The sequence below is a fragment of the Clupea harengus genome, chromosome 17 (genome assembly GCF_900700415.2).
Source record: "Clupea harengus chromosome 17, Ch_v2.0.2, whole genome shotgun sequence".
Taxonomy (NCBI): domain Eukaryota; kingdom Metazoa; phylum Chordata; class Actinopteri; order Clupeiformes; family Clupeidae; genus Clupea; species Clupea harengus.
The window spans coordinates 12,003,569-12,021,262 of NC_045168.1; the positions used below are offsets into that span (position 1 = coordinate 12,003,569).

Sequence of the window (17,694 nt, forward strand, 5' to 3'; positions counted from 1 at the left end):
CAAGCTGAAAAATGCTGGTGTTGGGTTTGGGTCGGATTCCCTGCTTATGTGGACACATCATTAGAACGGTTAAGCCAAGTCAAAGTGTTCAGGCCAATGGTGGAAACTGGCCTGACATCATGGAAAGAAGACTTGGCATAGTTTAGGATATCGTGTAAAGGCACGACTATGGTGGTTATGCTGATCTGATGGTGTTTACTGGTTTTACATTCGAGGACTAAATCACAAGTTCCAAAACTGCCTGAATGAGGAAGAACAGGACTGTCAAACGGATCCACGAGCATTAAACGCACCACAGAAGTTGAATCTGCTGTTGAGCTCCTTTGGTGCAGGAGCACATGCCAATTTTGAGTCATTCGCTGGAGTGAGGATGCATTTTAATTCTTGTTAAAGGCGCCCTGAACTGTGAGATCCTGACGTGACAGCCTGGCTAACACGTAAGCAGGGAAGGACACAGACAGACAGGGAGAGGGAGGGAGCGAGAGAGACGTTCCTGCCTAGGTGCCTGGCTATGAATCACGACCAAAAATATCTCCCTTTACCACGTCTGACGTTACTGCTCATGCTCGCTCCTGCAGTGGATAATGCCTGACGATGGGCCTTGGCCATGCTGCCATTGGCGGGAGAGAGGACTCCACTCCATCTGTGAGTCATGGCCATCCAGAAGCACAATCAGAGCACAGGCCTTTAGCCTTCACGCAGCCCTCATCTGCTGCCGCACTCATCTCCGGGGCTGGGCCTGGGAGCACAGAGGACCTGTTCCCTGTTGCCATTAGCGACTCCCTAGCAGACCCTACATTTCTAGACCTTTACATTTTTCTTCAAATAAAAACCAGTTATTCCAAATAACTCCTATCTGCTGAATCACTTGTTAATGGATGGTGGCATCACAACAGATAATTCAGGCAGGTCTCTCTGTAGCAAGTACAATAAGTCTTTTGACTCAAAATCCACTTAATAATGACAGGTAGTCATAAAAGGAGAGAAGCCATGACTATGTATATGGGCCAAAAACCAGATATGACAGCACATAAACATCACAAACCATGAGTGCAAGCCAGACAATGTTCTTGTAGTTGGAAGGGAAACGGGAAAACACTTTATATAAACATATCTGAAGAGCATTCTCAGATGCCTCACCTCGTAAGGCAATGTTTAAGGTCACACTTTTGGATCCTTGTTGTACATGAATACCTTTACAGTGATCATCTATACTACCACCTGCTGAGGAACTTCTAACCATTCATGTTATGCCAATGGGATTTATGTTCTCAATGCAGAGAGAGATTGTAAAGTTACTACTGACCATAAGTTTGTTAGATAGAGCCGACTGAAACTAGGTTTAAAAATGTAAAGGACAAAGCACAAAATACTACACCCGCTGCAGCCTCTGTTTCACATCAAACCACACAGAGGGAGAGATAAAGAAAGAAAGATCACACAAGAAAACAAAGCCTGAACAAACTGAGGGAGGAGACAGATGATGGAAGACAGGAGAGCAAGACAGGGAGGTTTTATCGGGATTAAATATAGCACAGGTTTAAGCACATCCATGTATTTAATCATGCATAATTACACTGTCATGATTGGCACTCAACGTTCATTATCCAAAGGAGGGGAAGAGGGGAGCAAGAGAGCCTCCTTCTGCTTCCCTCCGCCCCTATCTTTATCAGAGTAACCGGTCCATTCTAGCCACTCTCCGTCACGCTAATGCACACGTCCCAGATGTTCGGGGAGAAAATTGATAAGGTGAAGAGGATATATAGGCAAGGGCATGAATAAATAATGAGCTGATGTGGTGATCTAGATCTGCTTGAGTGCGCTGGGTAAGGTGTGCTTGACTGACGTTGCCAAAGACTGACTGACCAATCAACCTCAGGAGAAGAGAGGCGGAGGAGGGGGGACACTCAAGGACAGATGACAGTATTGATAAGGGATCAAGAGGACAGATGATAGTATTGATGAGGGATCAAGCGACACACTTTTTATGCATATGTGCATGCGAGTAAGTGTTTGTGCACGTGATGCTTAAATATAATGTACACTCAGATCTTGAGCCACAAAGTCTCTTGCATCTGCAAATAAAGCAGCTTTTTATGAACTGGTGAGAAAAAGGTAACGCAGAGCTTTCTGCTACAGATCACAGCATGTTACATGAACACATAAGTTGGCTCAATGCGATTGTTTCCTTCTGATTAGCCTGCTGGTTTGTATTAAATTGCCATCAACTATATTGGCTAGACTAATTTCAAGCTGTCAAACATTAAGGTTTAGGTTCAGTGGGGACACATAGCAAGACATGGCTTTGTTAGCGATTAATGACAGATGACAAAGAGGTCTCCTCATAAAATAACTGGAGACATTGCTTTCTTTTTATCACACCATCTGCAGATGAAAAATCTTTTGCAAATTGAGTGCTCTCACGCCTAAACCTGTCATCAAGCAGACACAAGACAAAAGACAGTTATGATCTAGTTTTTGCCAATGGCTAACCGATCTATGACGGAAGGGGCATCTACAGGAGGATGACTGTGACCGGCGGCTCGTCTGAGGCCACTGTGCTTATGGTGCAACCTATTAGATTTGGGTGGGTACTAGGTTTCATTTCTACTTCTGCATTAACCAGACAGAGCCCTCACTGTGCTTGTCTAGGCCATTATTGGTTAAGGTTTGAGACTGAGGTTTTCTAAATGATGAGCAGGAAATTTGAGCATCAGGTGCACAGATGCTGATGTGACTGGAATCAAAAGACCAACGCCAACAGATGTGCTCTCGGCATACAAGAGGGGATTCATTTAATGGATGGGGAACTCAGGTGTTAAGGCTTAATGAATAACTACACAATTTGGCTTAACACCACTCTTCCTCCTCCTTAAAGTCTCCTCACTGACACAATATGCGAATGTGAAAGTTGAATGTGTCATTTTGGTTGTGCACAATACCACAACACTACTCTTCTATAACCGCCCCTTAAGAGCCCTGCAGACATGTCAAAGGTGTAATAAAGTCACACGTGATCTGTGAAATATGAATGATCAAATCTTCATAGTGGTAAAGAATAAATAATTCTACGTAAGACCTGCACCATATTTTTGGAGACCACAGGAGACTACCAATATGTATGTGTTTGTGAGAAGGTTGCGTCAAACATAGTTTAAAAAATCTTCAGTGCTGGCCTGACTTATATGCAGTCAGACTGGCACAAACCCACTCTGAACTCCTGGTTTTGGTAAATGCATGGGCTGCTCAATCTCTGGAAATGGACTATTTGATGTGTTCCTCTCTAAATATCTCAATTCAATAATACCACAAACTTGACATGAGTGGCAATACAATGAAAGATACAGGGTACAATGGAGAGTTGAGGCTAATACCAAGTCTTGCTTGGTCTTATATACTACAACTATGTTTAGAAATTCAGTTGTATACTGCAGTTATGAGTCTTTTTATTTGAATATATGCATATAATACAGTGTTGTCACAATGATTATGTGCATTAAGGGTAAAAATCCAGTGAAAATACTCCAACTCTGAAAAATTCGATCACACATCTATGGCCAAATTCTGATGGCATTCCCAACCATACAATGCCAAATAACTTTAATCTCAATAGATATGGGTCATTTGTATTAGACTACTTTTTGCATTGTTTTCGTGGGATTGTGCTAGTTTACTATAAAGAGCATACAGCAAAGTTAGCTGAGCCTAAACCACTGTTTGGAATATGAATACATATCTATGCATACTACCTAATGAATACTACATTTTACACTTAACAATAATGTCTTTATTTCATTCTTTCAATACTACATCAGCCAAGTGTACCATCACATCTCTATATGCACTGTATTCACGGTATGCTCTGAGAACAATCACACTTAATCATGGAACAACACCTCTATTTCGAGTAAAAAATAAATATCGACTTTTTCGAATAGGTGATCAAATATTCCGAAATATTAACATGAAGGCGTCTGACCATTCTTACCTCCATCCCTCTCTCTGCCTCGGTGTGTGTGGATCGCTTTCGCCCGGCCATGACTGGAACTGTCGGTGTGTTTGTTGTCTGGGCTGTCAGATCGCCGCAGGATTTTGCACGGTGGGGTAGCATCAGCAGGGTCTCGTATCTTCTCATGCCGGTGGTCGCTACCGGGATGACTCTTCGATGAGTATTTAAGGGTCTGTGAAAACACACATTGAACACTCATAGCTAACATTTACTGGATATCGAAATTAATTAAACGGCAATAGGTAATGTCAAAGTCAATAACCGGTTTTAAACTCTGCTCACCTAAAATGAATGCATCGTGCACAATAATCAAGGAAAGGGGTAATGTCAGTATTGTGTGTATATCCTTTTTAGCTAGTTTAAAGCATAAAAAATAACATACAGTCGTGACTTGGACCGAGGTGAAGACATGGCCGTAGTACGTCACTGACAAGCTAAACATAGCGATCTAATAGTTGTTGGAAGCCTACCATCCCACTGAATGGCTAAACCTTACATGACATTAGACAGCTGATGTTTATTTTCTGGTAGACGGCGGTTTTAAGTGATGTTTTGATTTCAAGTATTTTGACGTCCGCCCAACAATTTTGACACCATTCATTACGGTGTTTAGCATAAGATTGGTTGGTGAAAAACAACCCATGGTGATATTTAGCAGGAAACTGTGTTTTTGGTCATAGCAATTTTAAGTTTAAGAATTGATTATATTGACTATCGTTCGAACTACGGACCGTAGATACAGTTACTAACATTAAATATAAGCGCTGTCTAGTCGGTTGCAGGAGCAGCGACCGTCAACCAGGCCTCAATGCTAACATACTAGCTAAGTTCCCTAGCTAGCTAGCTCATAAAACTCGTTAGCAACATATTATTGTCGTTATATTCGACGGTCAAACTCGCCTAGTCAGTATCAGAAACATAATAAAACTTTTAATATGGAAGTCACTGTGTTTCTTGTTCGAAATAAACCGCAACCACACACTTTTCAGGATATTTTCCGCACAGCGGCCTATGCTGCCTTAAAAGCCTGTGCTAGAGTACCCCTTTTTAATCTTATTTGTTTCTTTGCTAGCTTATAGCTACCTGATAGGGCTGTGAGTCCCTTCGGTCGTTGCACCTGGAAAATAAAAAGAAACTGGTTAGTTGGGTCAAAACCATAAGTCAATATTACAATTCAGTGAATAATTGCAACAGCTGAATTGGCTTCCTTAAGTTTCTGGCCACTTATTTTGGTTTCAATAAAAATGGCGGATTGTCAAAGCAGAGAAGGGAAGGAGGAAAATCGTAATATAGCTAGCGAAAACGTAGAGCTCTTTACCCATCGCCGAGTCTCGCTGGTTTCCTTGCATACATTACCATCAATCCCGTGTTGGTGTGTGTGGAGCGGATGTGAAAGATAATAAACTTATGTGTTTTGTTTTCAGGTTAAAGCCAATCTAGTATGTTATATCAATAGTTCTTGCTAAGTGAGTCTCTTTTAGCATTCGCTAATCGGAAGAGCGCCCTGGGTCCATCTCCGACTCGCACACAACAGACTCTGCCCCTATCTACGGAGAGGAGAAGCTCAGTCCGACAGGCGCCCCGCCTCCCCCTCCCACAACGACATCCGGGACATTTTAGCCCTCTCAAGTCGGTAAAACTCGGCTGGATTCAGCCGGTGTCCGAAAGAGCATCACCAAACCCAACAAACCTTAAAGACTGGGCTATTCTTTTCCGAATTACTGATTTCGAAAAATGTAGGCTATTTCAAGAGGGGAAAAAAGTGCCACACATTTAGGCCACATTTAGTCAGAGATTTAATAATAGCATATTTTGCTATTTGACAAGTTTAAAAGTCGATTTTTTTATTCAGCTGCAGGTATCCTAGACAAGCCCTTTCAAATGACCATTATCAGACATTCGCATTCATTTTTCTATCACGAGCAAGCTAAACGATGCGAGAGGGAGAAATGTTGTTCTCTAAGGACATCTGGTGGATAGAATAGGTAGTGTAGACTTCAAAGGTATTCTTGCTCGATTGTGACGAAATTAGTAAATCAATAATTCGACAAATATATATATCATCATCATTGTTTATTCAGGGAGAAATTGACTGAGCACAGGGCTCTTTTGCAGCAATGCCCTGATTGAGGCCACATAGTACAGAAGAACAATACATAAACAAACCACAACAAAACGAAACAGTCAAAATACATTTAAAAAAAAAACACACACCAAACAACTCAGAAATTAAGCATAAAAAATAAATAAATAAAATAATAAAATAATAAAATAAATAAATATATTTGTACACCTATACAAAAATGATGAAAGCCTATGTGATTGTGTTGCATTGTGGTCTTCGACGCAAAGACCCTACCTTTTGGCACGTTGGACTGGAGGCCAAGACAGATTTAGGCTACTCAACCATGTCAAACTGTGTTCCTGTGAGTCATTTTACCAGCGCACACACAGCAGGCCTAGCCATATCAGATTTCTGCAGCGTAAGAGAGGCAGGGTGGATTTCTCTTGCCACAAACCCTTTCCATAGAGGGAGCAGATGAGTATCCTAACCCCTATACCACCACCTTCCACCTTGTCCTCCTCCCCTCCTTCTCCCTCTCTGACACACACACACACACACAGACGCGCACACACCCTTTTTACAAACAAGGAGCGAAACATTTATAAAAGCCATGAAAGTAGCATGTAAGAAAGAGTGTTTCTTGAGATTAAGATAATTTCTTGTATAGATGAAGAGTTTATTTCAGTTACAGTTAAGTTATGTCAAAATAAACCTGGCCAAACTCATCCTTCCTTATATCACTGTGTTTATTAGGGCCAATGTATCCTTTAGATTTGCTGCTGTCCCAAATAGTGAAGGTCAGACTAAAGTCCACTGATTTAGAAATCTTGATAGACCTAATGTAAAACAAGTCAGTAAACACACCCTATAAATCCACACTCTTAAGACATAAAAAACCTCTCTGAATACGTGTGCGCAATAGAGGTAGTAGGAAAGGGAAGTCATTGCTGCTGCAGAGCTCCTAAGAGCTACAGCTCTTAAAACAGAGAGTAGATTACACCGTAGCTGTGATGAGGCAAGAGCCAATTACAAAGGGAAAGCGGCATGTCAGCAGAGTGTATTGTGGCAAGAGGTTCAGAGGGCAGGCGTGGGGGGGTTCTCTTTTTGTAGGCCAGTTTTCCAGAACTGTTCTGCACCAGGACCTTTGCTATATGAAGACAATACCTCACAGATAACTAATTGCTATGTCAAGCTTGTTTAGTTTAAGCAGTTGAGCCATGACTGATGATATATCTCTACAAATCAATACGCCTAGGTCACCACTGTGGTTGTAAACAATGTTACCGACAGATGAGTCTTTTGTTGGTCTTCTGGAGAGGTTTTCCTTGATCTAAATGTATATTTGAATTCTGATTCTCTCTTTAAAGTGCAATTTGAGATTATATTGATATATAACAAGATAATTGAATGGTCATTATTATTTAGTGATAAAATCTGACCGTGATGGGCACAGCTTTTTGTTAGCTTGTGATTATTCCTTAAAGAATCCAAACCATGTTCTGACTGCATGTTTAAAGGATTTGTGGTATTTTTGTTAAGTTGTCACATATGTCTACAAGACTACAATATAAGTCTTAAACAATTGTGGACTTCTTTTTACCACTGCTGAGGTGTGGGAAGACTAGGCTCACTTGTATGCCTTTCCTTTCAACGTTAACAGGACCACAAATCAACGATTTGTGTATCAGGTCAGGCAGGGAACTGGCAGAGCATCCCAAACACGCATGGACACAAGACTGAACTGATAACATGGCGTACTCATTACTACCACAAGAGGGTGCCACCGGTGTAGCAGTTTTAAATGTACAATGAAAAACTAAACCTGTTCACATTATTCATTATTAGTGACGCCTCTGAGGAAACAATGCATATTAACTATGGGAGCCCTGGTCCTCTATGGAGAGGGTCCACCCCCTTTCCAATCGTCCAGAATGTGTTATTTAACCAATAGGACAGCCTCACAACCCCACATGTGAAAACTTTTTCAGCTTTACCTCCTACTAAGTGAAAGTATTTTGAGTAACTGACAGAGATAGAGCACTCTTATTGCAGCTTACTAAAGAGTAAGGTGAACTCATAACGATTGCTCAAGTTACTGTGAAAGGGTTACTTTTCACTCAACCTTTCCGCTCATCTTCTCCTCTCTCTTACTTACTATGTCTCTCTCCCTCTCTCTCTCACACACACACACTCTATCACTCGCTCACACACACACACACACACACACACACACACACACACACACACACACACACACACACACACACAGGCAGAGATGCACAATAGGATGTGGGTTGGTTGGATCTGCTGTACAATCAGCTTCTAATGGAGAGTGAAGGCCCTGCTTTTGTGGTTATTTTTCAAAACGCCTTGTTATGGTAACTGTGGATGCTGTTGTCAGGACTAATTAAATAAGATAAATTGTAGGTAAATTTTCACTTAGGTGGGATTACGGTTATGTCAAGCTTCTAGGTTGAAACAGAGGAGCATGTCAGTTTGAGTTTCAGAAAATCCTGAGGTGTCATAATAGGAATATGCCTAGTTTCCACTGCAGGTTTAAGGGAAATTCATTTTTGAAAATCAATATTCCAGCTCTCCCAGAGACTCTCGTGCACTCAGATTCACTCAGGTCAGAATTGTCTGCTGGAAACTATATGTCAGTGGCCGACCACTGCTACATGTAAAAAACAAACGAAAACGATTTCCGTGAGGCAGTAAACGATCAGTATTACCACGAAGTTGATCCTGTAAGCCTAGCCTACTCGGTAGACCGGCCCGTGCTGTTCAGTTCCTTGGGGCATCAGGCAGGCACGCATGGACTGCAGAGCGGCCCTGCATGCAAAGACAGACCAGGGTGTTGCGTAACAGAATGCGTGGCTGAGCAAGTGGATTTGCCACTCATAATGTTAAAAGTAGCCTACCCAAACGTCATGACGCAGAGGACGAAAACATAAAAAAGCTAAAAAAAATATTTTGACCACCCAACTGGATAACCAGTTAGACCAACTTTCTTTCTGTTTAAACATAGTTGACATTTTTGAAAATTGAAAGCGGACAACAGACAGCCGGTGGAAATATAATTTGTAATGAGGATAGGCTCAGTAAATTGAATGTTTGACATTATATTCCAGCTTGCTAATATCATACCAAACTCTATTTAAGACAAGAGGTAGCCTAACACTTCAAATGTTGATCGCGAGCTATGAAAGAACATGATTGATAATTTGGGACTACCACTAAGGTCTGAGTATTCAGCACGAGCACCACCCTTTTGCTGGGAGACGGGCCAATCAAGGAGAGGATTGCTTCCGCAAGGCTGCCCCATTGAACGAGCGTCGGGATTCGGGACTGGGCGTCTCACTTGGTAAGAATCGCGTCGCGAAGATACGGATAAATAACAACCTGGTAGTTCACAACGCGACCGACTTGAGAAACATTACTCTTTTTTTTCTGGTTGTGGAGTTTGTGCACGCCAGAGTCGTGGGCGCAGTAAAAGTTTCATGCGAAGTGTGAAGAAAGAAGCTCGGTGACAGGAGGATCCCACAACAAGCAGTGCTCGTAAGTACAGGAGACACTGTTGAGGAACTCGTGGGCTGAGCCATGTCTCTGTTGCGTTTTCATATTAGTAAACTGTTGGTCGGTGGTAAACATGCAACCTGCTGAGACAACCTGCAAGAGCCTACTCTTTCGCCTGCAGTGCAGTTTAGCCCGCGCAAAAGGACGGAGATGGTTGGGTTTTGGTTATGTTGTTGCTGAGATAGTGTATCGTAATTATGTCCTTACTGAGTGAGATCATTTGGAGATCTCGCTGCGTATGCACACTTTCTGGAAGATGCTTTGTTTGTGATAATTACTCGCATGCTCCTTTGTTTAACAGAAAGAATGTAGATACCCTTTGGTAGATCGTTTTTTTCTTGAAAGCTACGTTGTCTCAATACTTTCTTCCGCCACATTGTTTACATCGGGCTTGACACGGACATCGCCGTGTCTCAGAGCAAGCAACAGAATTCCTCAGCCAACAGCAGCGCCAGTAGCAGTAGCTAGTGGCGACTTTGGTAACACACAAAGTTGCTTAGTAAACGGACATGTATCCTCTTGCGATATTGCCTAGCATGAATTTACGCCACACTCTATTTCATGAGTCAAACATTCCTGCTAGGTTGCATAAACCTTTACATGCTATTTATAAACAAGATGAGTTGACAGTCAAGCGACAGTCGATACATAATAAAAAATAATATATATACACACACACACACACACACACACACACACACACACACACACACACACACACACACACACACACACAGCAACTTTAATGTACAAACCCAGTGGAGAAAAACCTGAAACATTCATATATATATTTCGGTTCATGAAATTTAGCAGGCCTAGAGGGTAGCCTAGGTTGTGTGCAGTTCCTCAGTCAACAGACAGACCAGCAGAAACATGAAAAGAGGAGAGGCTGCAGACGCACGGTACCATGAGGCACTATTCTGGGCAACGTCAGGGGACACAAAATCAATAATGGAGCACATTTAAACCAGCAGCGCAGTGCAACCTTGGCCTTGACCTGAGAGACAGGGGAGCTGGGAGGGAGGGAGGGAGGGGAGTGTCTGTCGTCTGATGACTCCCAGCATGCTCCTGTCCCATGTGGGTCATCTCTGCCTTATGGGAGTCCTCTTCGTTAGACAACAAACTTGACCCTTTGTGGTCACATTATGATAACCTAAGTGGTGTGGTAAGCTGAAGGTTAACCTGTCTCTAAGACCCTCATTCAATGCATACAGAGATGGCCACTGTCCCAGGGGCCTCCTCCCTGATACTTCTCAGTCAATCATATTATGTGTTTGATACTCATAGACAGATATATAATGTTATGCACATTTTACGGTAGCCGTCAGAGTACAGTAATGAAGGAGTTTGTCTGGAATAGACCAATGGCATGGTTAGCCGAAATGTCGAAACCCTCAAAGCTGGAGCTCAAAGGAGAAACCCTGGTGAAGCAGAGCAAGCCTGGGGTTAATGGTGCTCTCCTCAGGTTGTCTGTGTTTTAGAAGGGGGATAGGTCATGTTGGTGGCAAATTCTATCATAATCCCCAGATGGCAATATCTATTACAGTTCCAAAGTCAGAGCTAGAATACATATTTCGTTTCAAACAAACAAACAAACAAACAAACAAACAAACAAACACTCTCTCTCTGATGAGGTCCTATCAGTGTTTGATTGCAACATGAAAAAAAAAAAAAAAGCACAATGTGGAATCAGATGGAACTTTTAACTAGATCATTGCAGCTCCTGAAATATCAGAGGCGCGTGAATAGGGTTCACAGGTAAGAACACCCCTACTTGTGGCTCAACAAGCTACAGGTTAAGCTAGCCTCTACAAGTCTAAAGCAGAGCTCAATGTGTTTAAAGTTGCAGGTAGCAAGCCCTAGTTACTATGTGCATTAGGAAGCGCCTGGAGCGGCAAGGGTAGGTTCTGTGTGGCCCCTGACTACATGACTCTTTCTTTCCTGTCCCCTCCCCTCTCTATCCCTGAGGTGTCAGCCAACCGCTTAGCTGTCACTGCTTTGTGGGATCATCTGGATTTGACCTTTTAAAGTGTCAGTAAGGAGAGAACTATGAGCGAACACCAGGCACTACATCCTCAGCTATTCTACAGCACTCTCACACTGCACCCTCTACGTGCTCCTCTCTCCTCCTCCTCTCTTTTCTTCATCACTCTTCCCCACCTTCTTCTTCTCAACGCTCTGTCTGTCCTGTCCTCTCATCTCTCTGATGTCACTGTGCGTGCGGAATCCCCTAGTATCCAAAGATTCCAGAGGGGATTAGAAGGGGGCTATTAATGCTCATGAGAGAAGTGTCATGGCTGTAACCTCAACAAAGGGTCAAGCAGGCTTAAAGGGTCCTCGTCCAGCCCCCCGTCCCACACACACACACACACACACACACTCACACTCAGACACTTGCATATGCCAGGCATTCCTGCCTCTTGAACACACGGAGTGGTAATGCAGACATCATCATAGAAGCATATGCACACAAACACATAGACACACCCTAGATTATAGGCTTGGTTGCAATGTTGTAAACACACCCTCTGCACAAACGTGCAGTCTCTTAGTCCCCCCCCACCCCCCACCCCAATTAATGGTTGAGGGCTCAGAGCTCTTGCTCTACAAGCATGAGTGTATTAATAGCCTGAGTACCTCAGGGGGCCAGACATTCTCCACACGACTGCTGTCTCATGCAGACACTGGTGTGTGTGTGTGAGCGTTTGTATGTGTGTGTGTGTGTGTGTGTGTGTGCCCTGTGTTTTTTGTTGGTTGTCTGGAGGGAGCTATTGGCTATGATCATATTTGGTTGGTGAGCAGCTGTTTTTGTAAATGTCATAATGTGTGTGTGTGTGTGTGTGTGTGTGTCCACACATATCCGATGATTGTGTGTGGTCTGGGTGGGGTTTGATTTCCAGATATATCTACTTATAGTGTGTGTGGTATAGAATATCCACTGTGTGTGTGTGTGTGTGTGTGTGTGTGTGTGTGTGTGTCTGTGTCTGTGTGTGTCTACGCCTGTGCTTCTGCTGCAGCAACAGGTGTCTAGACTCACTCCTCAGTGATCTCAGCCCTGCCTCTGTTTCACCGCCGTCCTGCATAACTTGCATTCCTGCGTTTTGTTCCTAAAACCACAGGTCACTGCCGTGGGGCGGGAGGGCCAGGGGAATGTTGTGGGAATGCTGCTGGAGCTGTGGGCTGCCCTTGCCCAGTTCCTCCAGCTCTGAGCTCCACCCTGCTGCCGCTCCACTGATGGGTGTGCATGAGCACATTGGCCCTCTTCCAGGGACTAGAGGAGACTAGCTAAGCTAAGCTAGGAGAAAGCTAAGACTAGTGTCCCTGCACTTGATGGATGAAATGTGGTCTCGGCATGTCCGCCATAAGTCATGCTGGTGGAAACTTGAGAGACTGGAACAAAACCAAAATGGAAATGGGTTCTCGTGTGTCCATCTGATGTAGAAGAGAGGGGAAAGTGAGGGAGGGAGGGAGAGAAGGAGAGGGGGAAAAGCTAGAACTTGGTTCAACTTTAGATTTTGGTACAGGATATTTTTGTCTCGGGGCCCTCCCAGGTACTGGTGGTTGCTTCAGTGGTGAATGGCGGGTGAGAGGAGGGAACGTGTCCGCCTGGACATTATGCTCCATTCCACATCCTTACTTTCAATACGGAAATTAATTTGGCTGTGGGCTCAGGCCATCTTCTGTCCGCCGCTAGTTGACCTCTTGGGATGTGAGCTTTAGCTGAACAGAGAGGAGCACAGCTAAGAAATCGAGCATCCCTGGTAGGTTTCTCTCAGTCTGTCTCTGTCTCTGTCTCTGTCTCACTCACTCCAACACACAAACACAAGTGACAGTGCTGGAAGTGACACACACTTTAGTACATGTCAGTTCTTGTAAAGCTGTGCTCCTTGAGCGGTGACTGGCTTGAGAGTGTGTGTGTGTGTGTTATGAGGAGTATGTGTGATGGTTTCATGTGAGGATTCCGAGAGGACTGTGTGTGTGAGAGGTAATACGTGTGTGTGTGTGTGTGTGTGTGTGTGTGTCTGTGTCTGTGTGTGTGTGTGTGTGGAGTGTGAAAAGGCTCCGACTTTGAAATAAAAGGCATGATCGGATCGGGACTCGAGATCCACAGATGAAAGACGTTCCGGAGCACTGGTCATGAGTCTCTCCTCTCTTTCCTCCTCTGTTTGTCTCCTTCTGTCAGTGTGGAACCAGCCTGATGAACAGGAAGGAGAATGTGGTGTTTTGTTTGGTTTAACAAGCGGACACAAACAAGCTGCCCCACACTGATGAGTTCTCTTTCACCCTCTCCCCAGGAGGTGTGTGTCTGTATGTCTGTGTCTGTGTCTGTGTCCGTGTGTCTGTGTCCGTGTGTCTGTGTCCGTGTGTCTGTGTCCGTGTGTCTGTGTCCGTGTGTCTGTGTCTGTGTCTGTGTCTGCGTGTGTCTGCGTGTGTGTGTCTGTGTCTGTGTGTGTGTCTGTGTGTCTGTGTGTGTGTGTGTTTGTGTGTGTCTATGTCTATGTTTATGTCTGTGATTAGTTAGGTTTTGTCTGACGGCTCAAGGGGGGGATTTTGTTCAGGTGAACTGCTCTCCCTCTTCAGTCTGAGAATGTAATTAGATCCTCATCTGGATGTCTGGAATGAAAACACACTCTTGCACACACTCACACTTGTTCTCTCTCCGACGTAGGCACTTAGTGACAGACATATGTTGCATGGACTCTTCTACGCACGCACACACACACACGCACACACGCATACACGCACACACACATACACACATACACGCACAGCAGGCTGTGTCCTTCCTGTCTTCCCTCGGCTGAATGGACAGCAGGTCAGCTCTCATTAGCTTAATGTAGGGGTGACACAGTTCCACTAATCAGAGTGATTGTGGCTTAGCACAGATAACCCCTGTCTTTATGCAAGTCTAACAAATGGAGCGCCTTTCATCAGAGAGAGAGAAACGAAGAGGTGAAGAGAAAAAGAAAATGAAAACTGGAGAGGTCCAGTTTCAAGTGCTGCCTTTGTTTCAGTATTCCAGATCAGCACCCTCCACATGCAGACCTGTGCTGAACTAAGATGTGTGTGTGTGTGTGTGTGTGTGTGTGTGTGTGTGTGTGTGTGTGTACTGCTTAACCAGTAGCAGCCCTGCATCTGAAGGCATTCAGTGGTGACGCGGAGGAAGATCGCTCTCAAGTGCCGGCTGGTTTGTAGGGGTCAACGGTCAATCAAAAAAGCAAGGATTGAGTTTCCTCCTCGCTCTTCTGAGAATGACCGTGTTGGCACTTTGTCAAGAGAAAAAGAGCGAGTATAAGAAGTGTTAGAGAGAGAGAGAGACAGGGCTAGATAACGAGAGAGAAAGTGAAGGATACAGATAGACCAGAGAAGGGAGGTCCAAAGTGAGAGGAATAATAAGCGATACACACTTTATTGACACATTTTTAGGAAGGCACAAGGTCATTCACATGACATTCCTCAGTTCAGCAGTTAGCTCCTACACTCAAAGTATCAGAAACACACACACACACACACACACTGTGACACAAATACACTGATGCTTACACACACACACACACACACACACACACACACACACACACACACTGATACACGTACACCGATGCTTACACACACACACACACACACACACTGACAAACATACACCGATGCTTACACACACACACACACACACACACACACACTGACACGCATACACCGATGCTTACACACACTGACTCACACACACACACACACGCAGTCACATGCAGTCACACAGACATGCAGAGTTGCATAAAGTGCCCAGCAGCTCCAGCTTGCTCTACTCCCCTTCAGCCAACGGGCCTCTCCCCTCCCCTCCTGCAGAGAGCGACGTACCTGTGGCTGTATCTCGACTCCAATGAAAATATATCATGTACATCAGCCACAGCCCATGGAGCTCCGTACACATGCTGACACACACGCCTGCCCGGCCAGAGCTGCTCTGTTCTCAGCAGCGGTGTAAGGGAAGACCGTGTTTTTCCTTGGGCCCCACGGGAAACATGAACCCCACATGTCTGCAACAGGCAGGACTTCACAGAGAGTGCAGAGTGTGGGAAAAGTCTGTGTGTGTCTCTGTGTGTCTGTGTCTGTGTGTGTGTGTGTCTGTGTGTGGCAGTGACGTGTGTGATGATGTAGGATAATCCACTAGCCTATACAAAAAATCCATTAAGAAAATCCATTAAAATCTCAAGCGATTTACAAATATACTGTGATATACGTATATGGTGGTATACGGGGGGTCATGGATGTATCTGGAGCAGCAGGGGGTAAAGCTTTGTGTACGGCAATTCATGGGGTCATGGGTCATGGCACGGCCTCGTGGAACCAAAGCACAGTGCAGTGTGTGGGTTATTCTTGCACATGGTTAGATGGATACTTTATTTATCCAGAGGGAAATTTAAGGTTATGTTTCTTTAAGAAAGCAAGTGCAGCCATACAAGCACACATACACACACTCGCACACACGTGCACACACACACTAACAGACAGCCTTACTTAATTTGATATAATGACATTTGCCATGTCTGGATGCGTGTTTGTGAGCTCTGGGTGGGTGTAATGTTACTGGTTGAGATACTGTTGCTGTCTGATGCAGAAAACACACACACACACACACACACACACACACACACACACACACACACACGCTGAAGGTAGGTATTGGTAGGGCCTGTCTTGAAGCTTGTGCTGGCTCTTGTAGGCCTACTCATTGCTGTGTATTGAGGTTGTGTTAAGTTAGGCATGTATTTAGGGTATGTTTCATTTGCTGAATGTTAGTCTTCATTTAAAAATGTGTTGGGGGCTTATGTTGAAGAAGTGAGTCATAGGTGCTTGGCGGCTAGGGGGGTGCTGGGGGATGTAGTCCATTGCATGTTGGAATCATGGCTGGAGTAAGCAGTGCTGGGGGATGTAGTCCATTGCATGTTGGAATCATGGCTGGAGTGTCTGTTGAGACTCCATTGGAGTCTGTGCAGAGTGTGTGTGGTAGAGGCACAGTCAGCAGAGTGACACTAACCACCTGCCTCGTTTATCCTCCGGCTGGTTTATAAATGATGCCTTTCCATGGATGGCTCCCGTAAATTATTTAGCCTTCTCAGGACTGGGAGTGTGGGTGGGAGGGAGGCGATCCTAAAATAAGAAGGCATGGTTATGATTCTATTTTTAGACATGGATGCGGTTTAAAACACAAGTCCCACTTCTCCTTTACCCATTTCAGCGATACAAAGTATGGAGAACTAAAAGTGGCAAGCATTAAATAAATAAAACATTACATACAGCAAAGATGAGAGCGGGTTTCTGTGTTGTTCTGTGCCAGGTGAGCTCCCTTACAAGTCCCTGTGGCTGCCAGTGTGGTGCCCTAATGCCAACTAATGCCAACCGAAGCCAACGTTACATGACACAGTAATGCCACTTGTTGTAAATCAGTGTGCTGCTGTTAGTTATTTTGGATTGCATGCGTCCATAAATACCTCTGGGCTCTGAAAGCGTGTGTCTTCATTTGCGTTTGACATGTGAAAAAGTGGTCAATCATGCCTGTGTGGACCGCACGGTTTTGATGTGGCTTTTAGCATGTCTGAGTAAACCTACAGAACATTACAAAACCCAAGACCATGATGAGATGGTAGCAAATTCAAAAGCGTGAACAGAAATCCTCAGGAATCGATCGTCAAGGTTGAGAACTGTAGGGAGTTTCAAAAGGAACTGGAGTCATCATAAACTTTTTTGGGGGGAGTAAAAGTGTGAGGGGGAAGAAAGCATTAGAAGGCCTTCAGAATTGTGTGTGTGTGTGTGTGTGTGTGTGTGTGTGTGTGTGTGTGTGTGTGTGTGTGTGTGTGTGTGTGTGTGTGTGTGTGTGTGTGTGTGTGTGTGTGTGTGTGTGTGTGTGTGTGTGTGTGTGTGTGTGTGTTCGTGTTCAAAATTGTACATTCAATATGTATTTAAAATTTGTATAACAATGTTAATTTTTGTGACTGATTGTAGTTATTTCTCATATACATTTGTATTGCCTGCTTACTGTATTCAG

At 44.1% G+C, this 17,694-nt stretch overlaps 2 protein-coding genes across 7 annotated transcripts in view; one reads left to right on the top strand and one right to left on the bottom strand.

The window, feature by feature from the left end:
* waca (WW domain containing adaptor with coiled-coil a) overlaps nt 1-5,567 on the bottom strand; it is a 37,184-nt gene extending 31,617 nt beyond the window's left edge. For both annotated transcript variants that reach the window (XR_004165604.2, XM_012815167.3), the window contains exons 1-3: nt 5,328-5,567; nt 5,093-5,126; nt 3,989-4,181 (exon numbers count right to left, since the gene is read on the bottom strand). Coding sequence is in view for 1 of the 2 variants with exons in the window: in XM_012815167.3 (XP_012670621.1) it covers nt 3,989-4,181; nt 5,093-5,126; nt 5,328-5,368 (268 nt within the window). In the remaining variant the exon portion in view is untranslated. The remainder of the gene's footprint in view (nt 1-3,988; nt 4,182-5,092; nt 5,127-5,327) is intronic.
* Nucleotides 5,568-8,877: 3,310 nt separating this feature from the next.
* mpp7a (membrane palmitoylated protein 7a) overlaps nt 8,878-17,694 on the top strand; it is a 131,056-nt gene continuing 122,239 nt past the window's right edge. For 2 of the 5 annotated variants that reach the window (XM_031583914.2, XM_031583916.2), the window contains exon 1: nt 8,878-9,632. The gene's annotated coding sequence lies outside the window, so the exon portion shown is untranslated. The remainder of the gene's footprint in view (nt 9,633-17,694) is intronic. The other 3 variants (XM_031583917.2, XM_031583918.2, XM_031583919.2) reach the window with 2 other exon arrangements.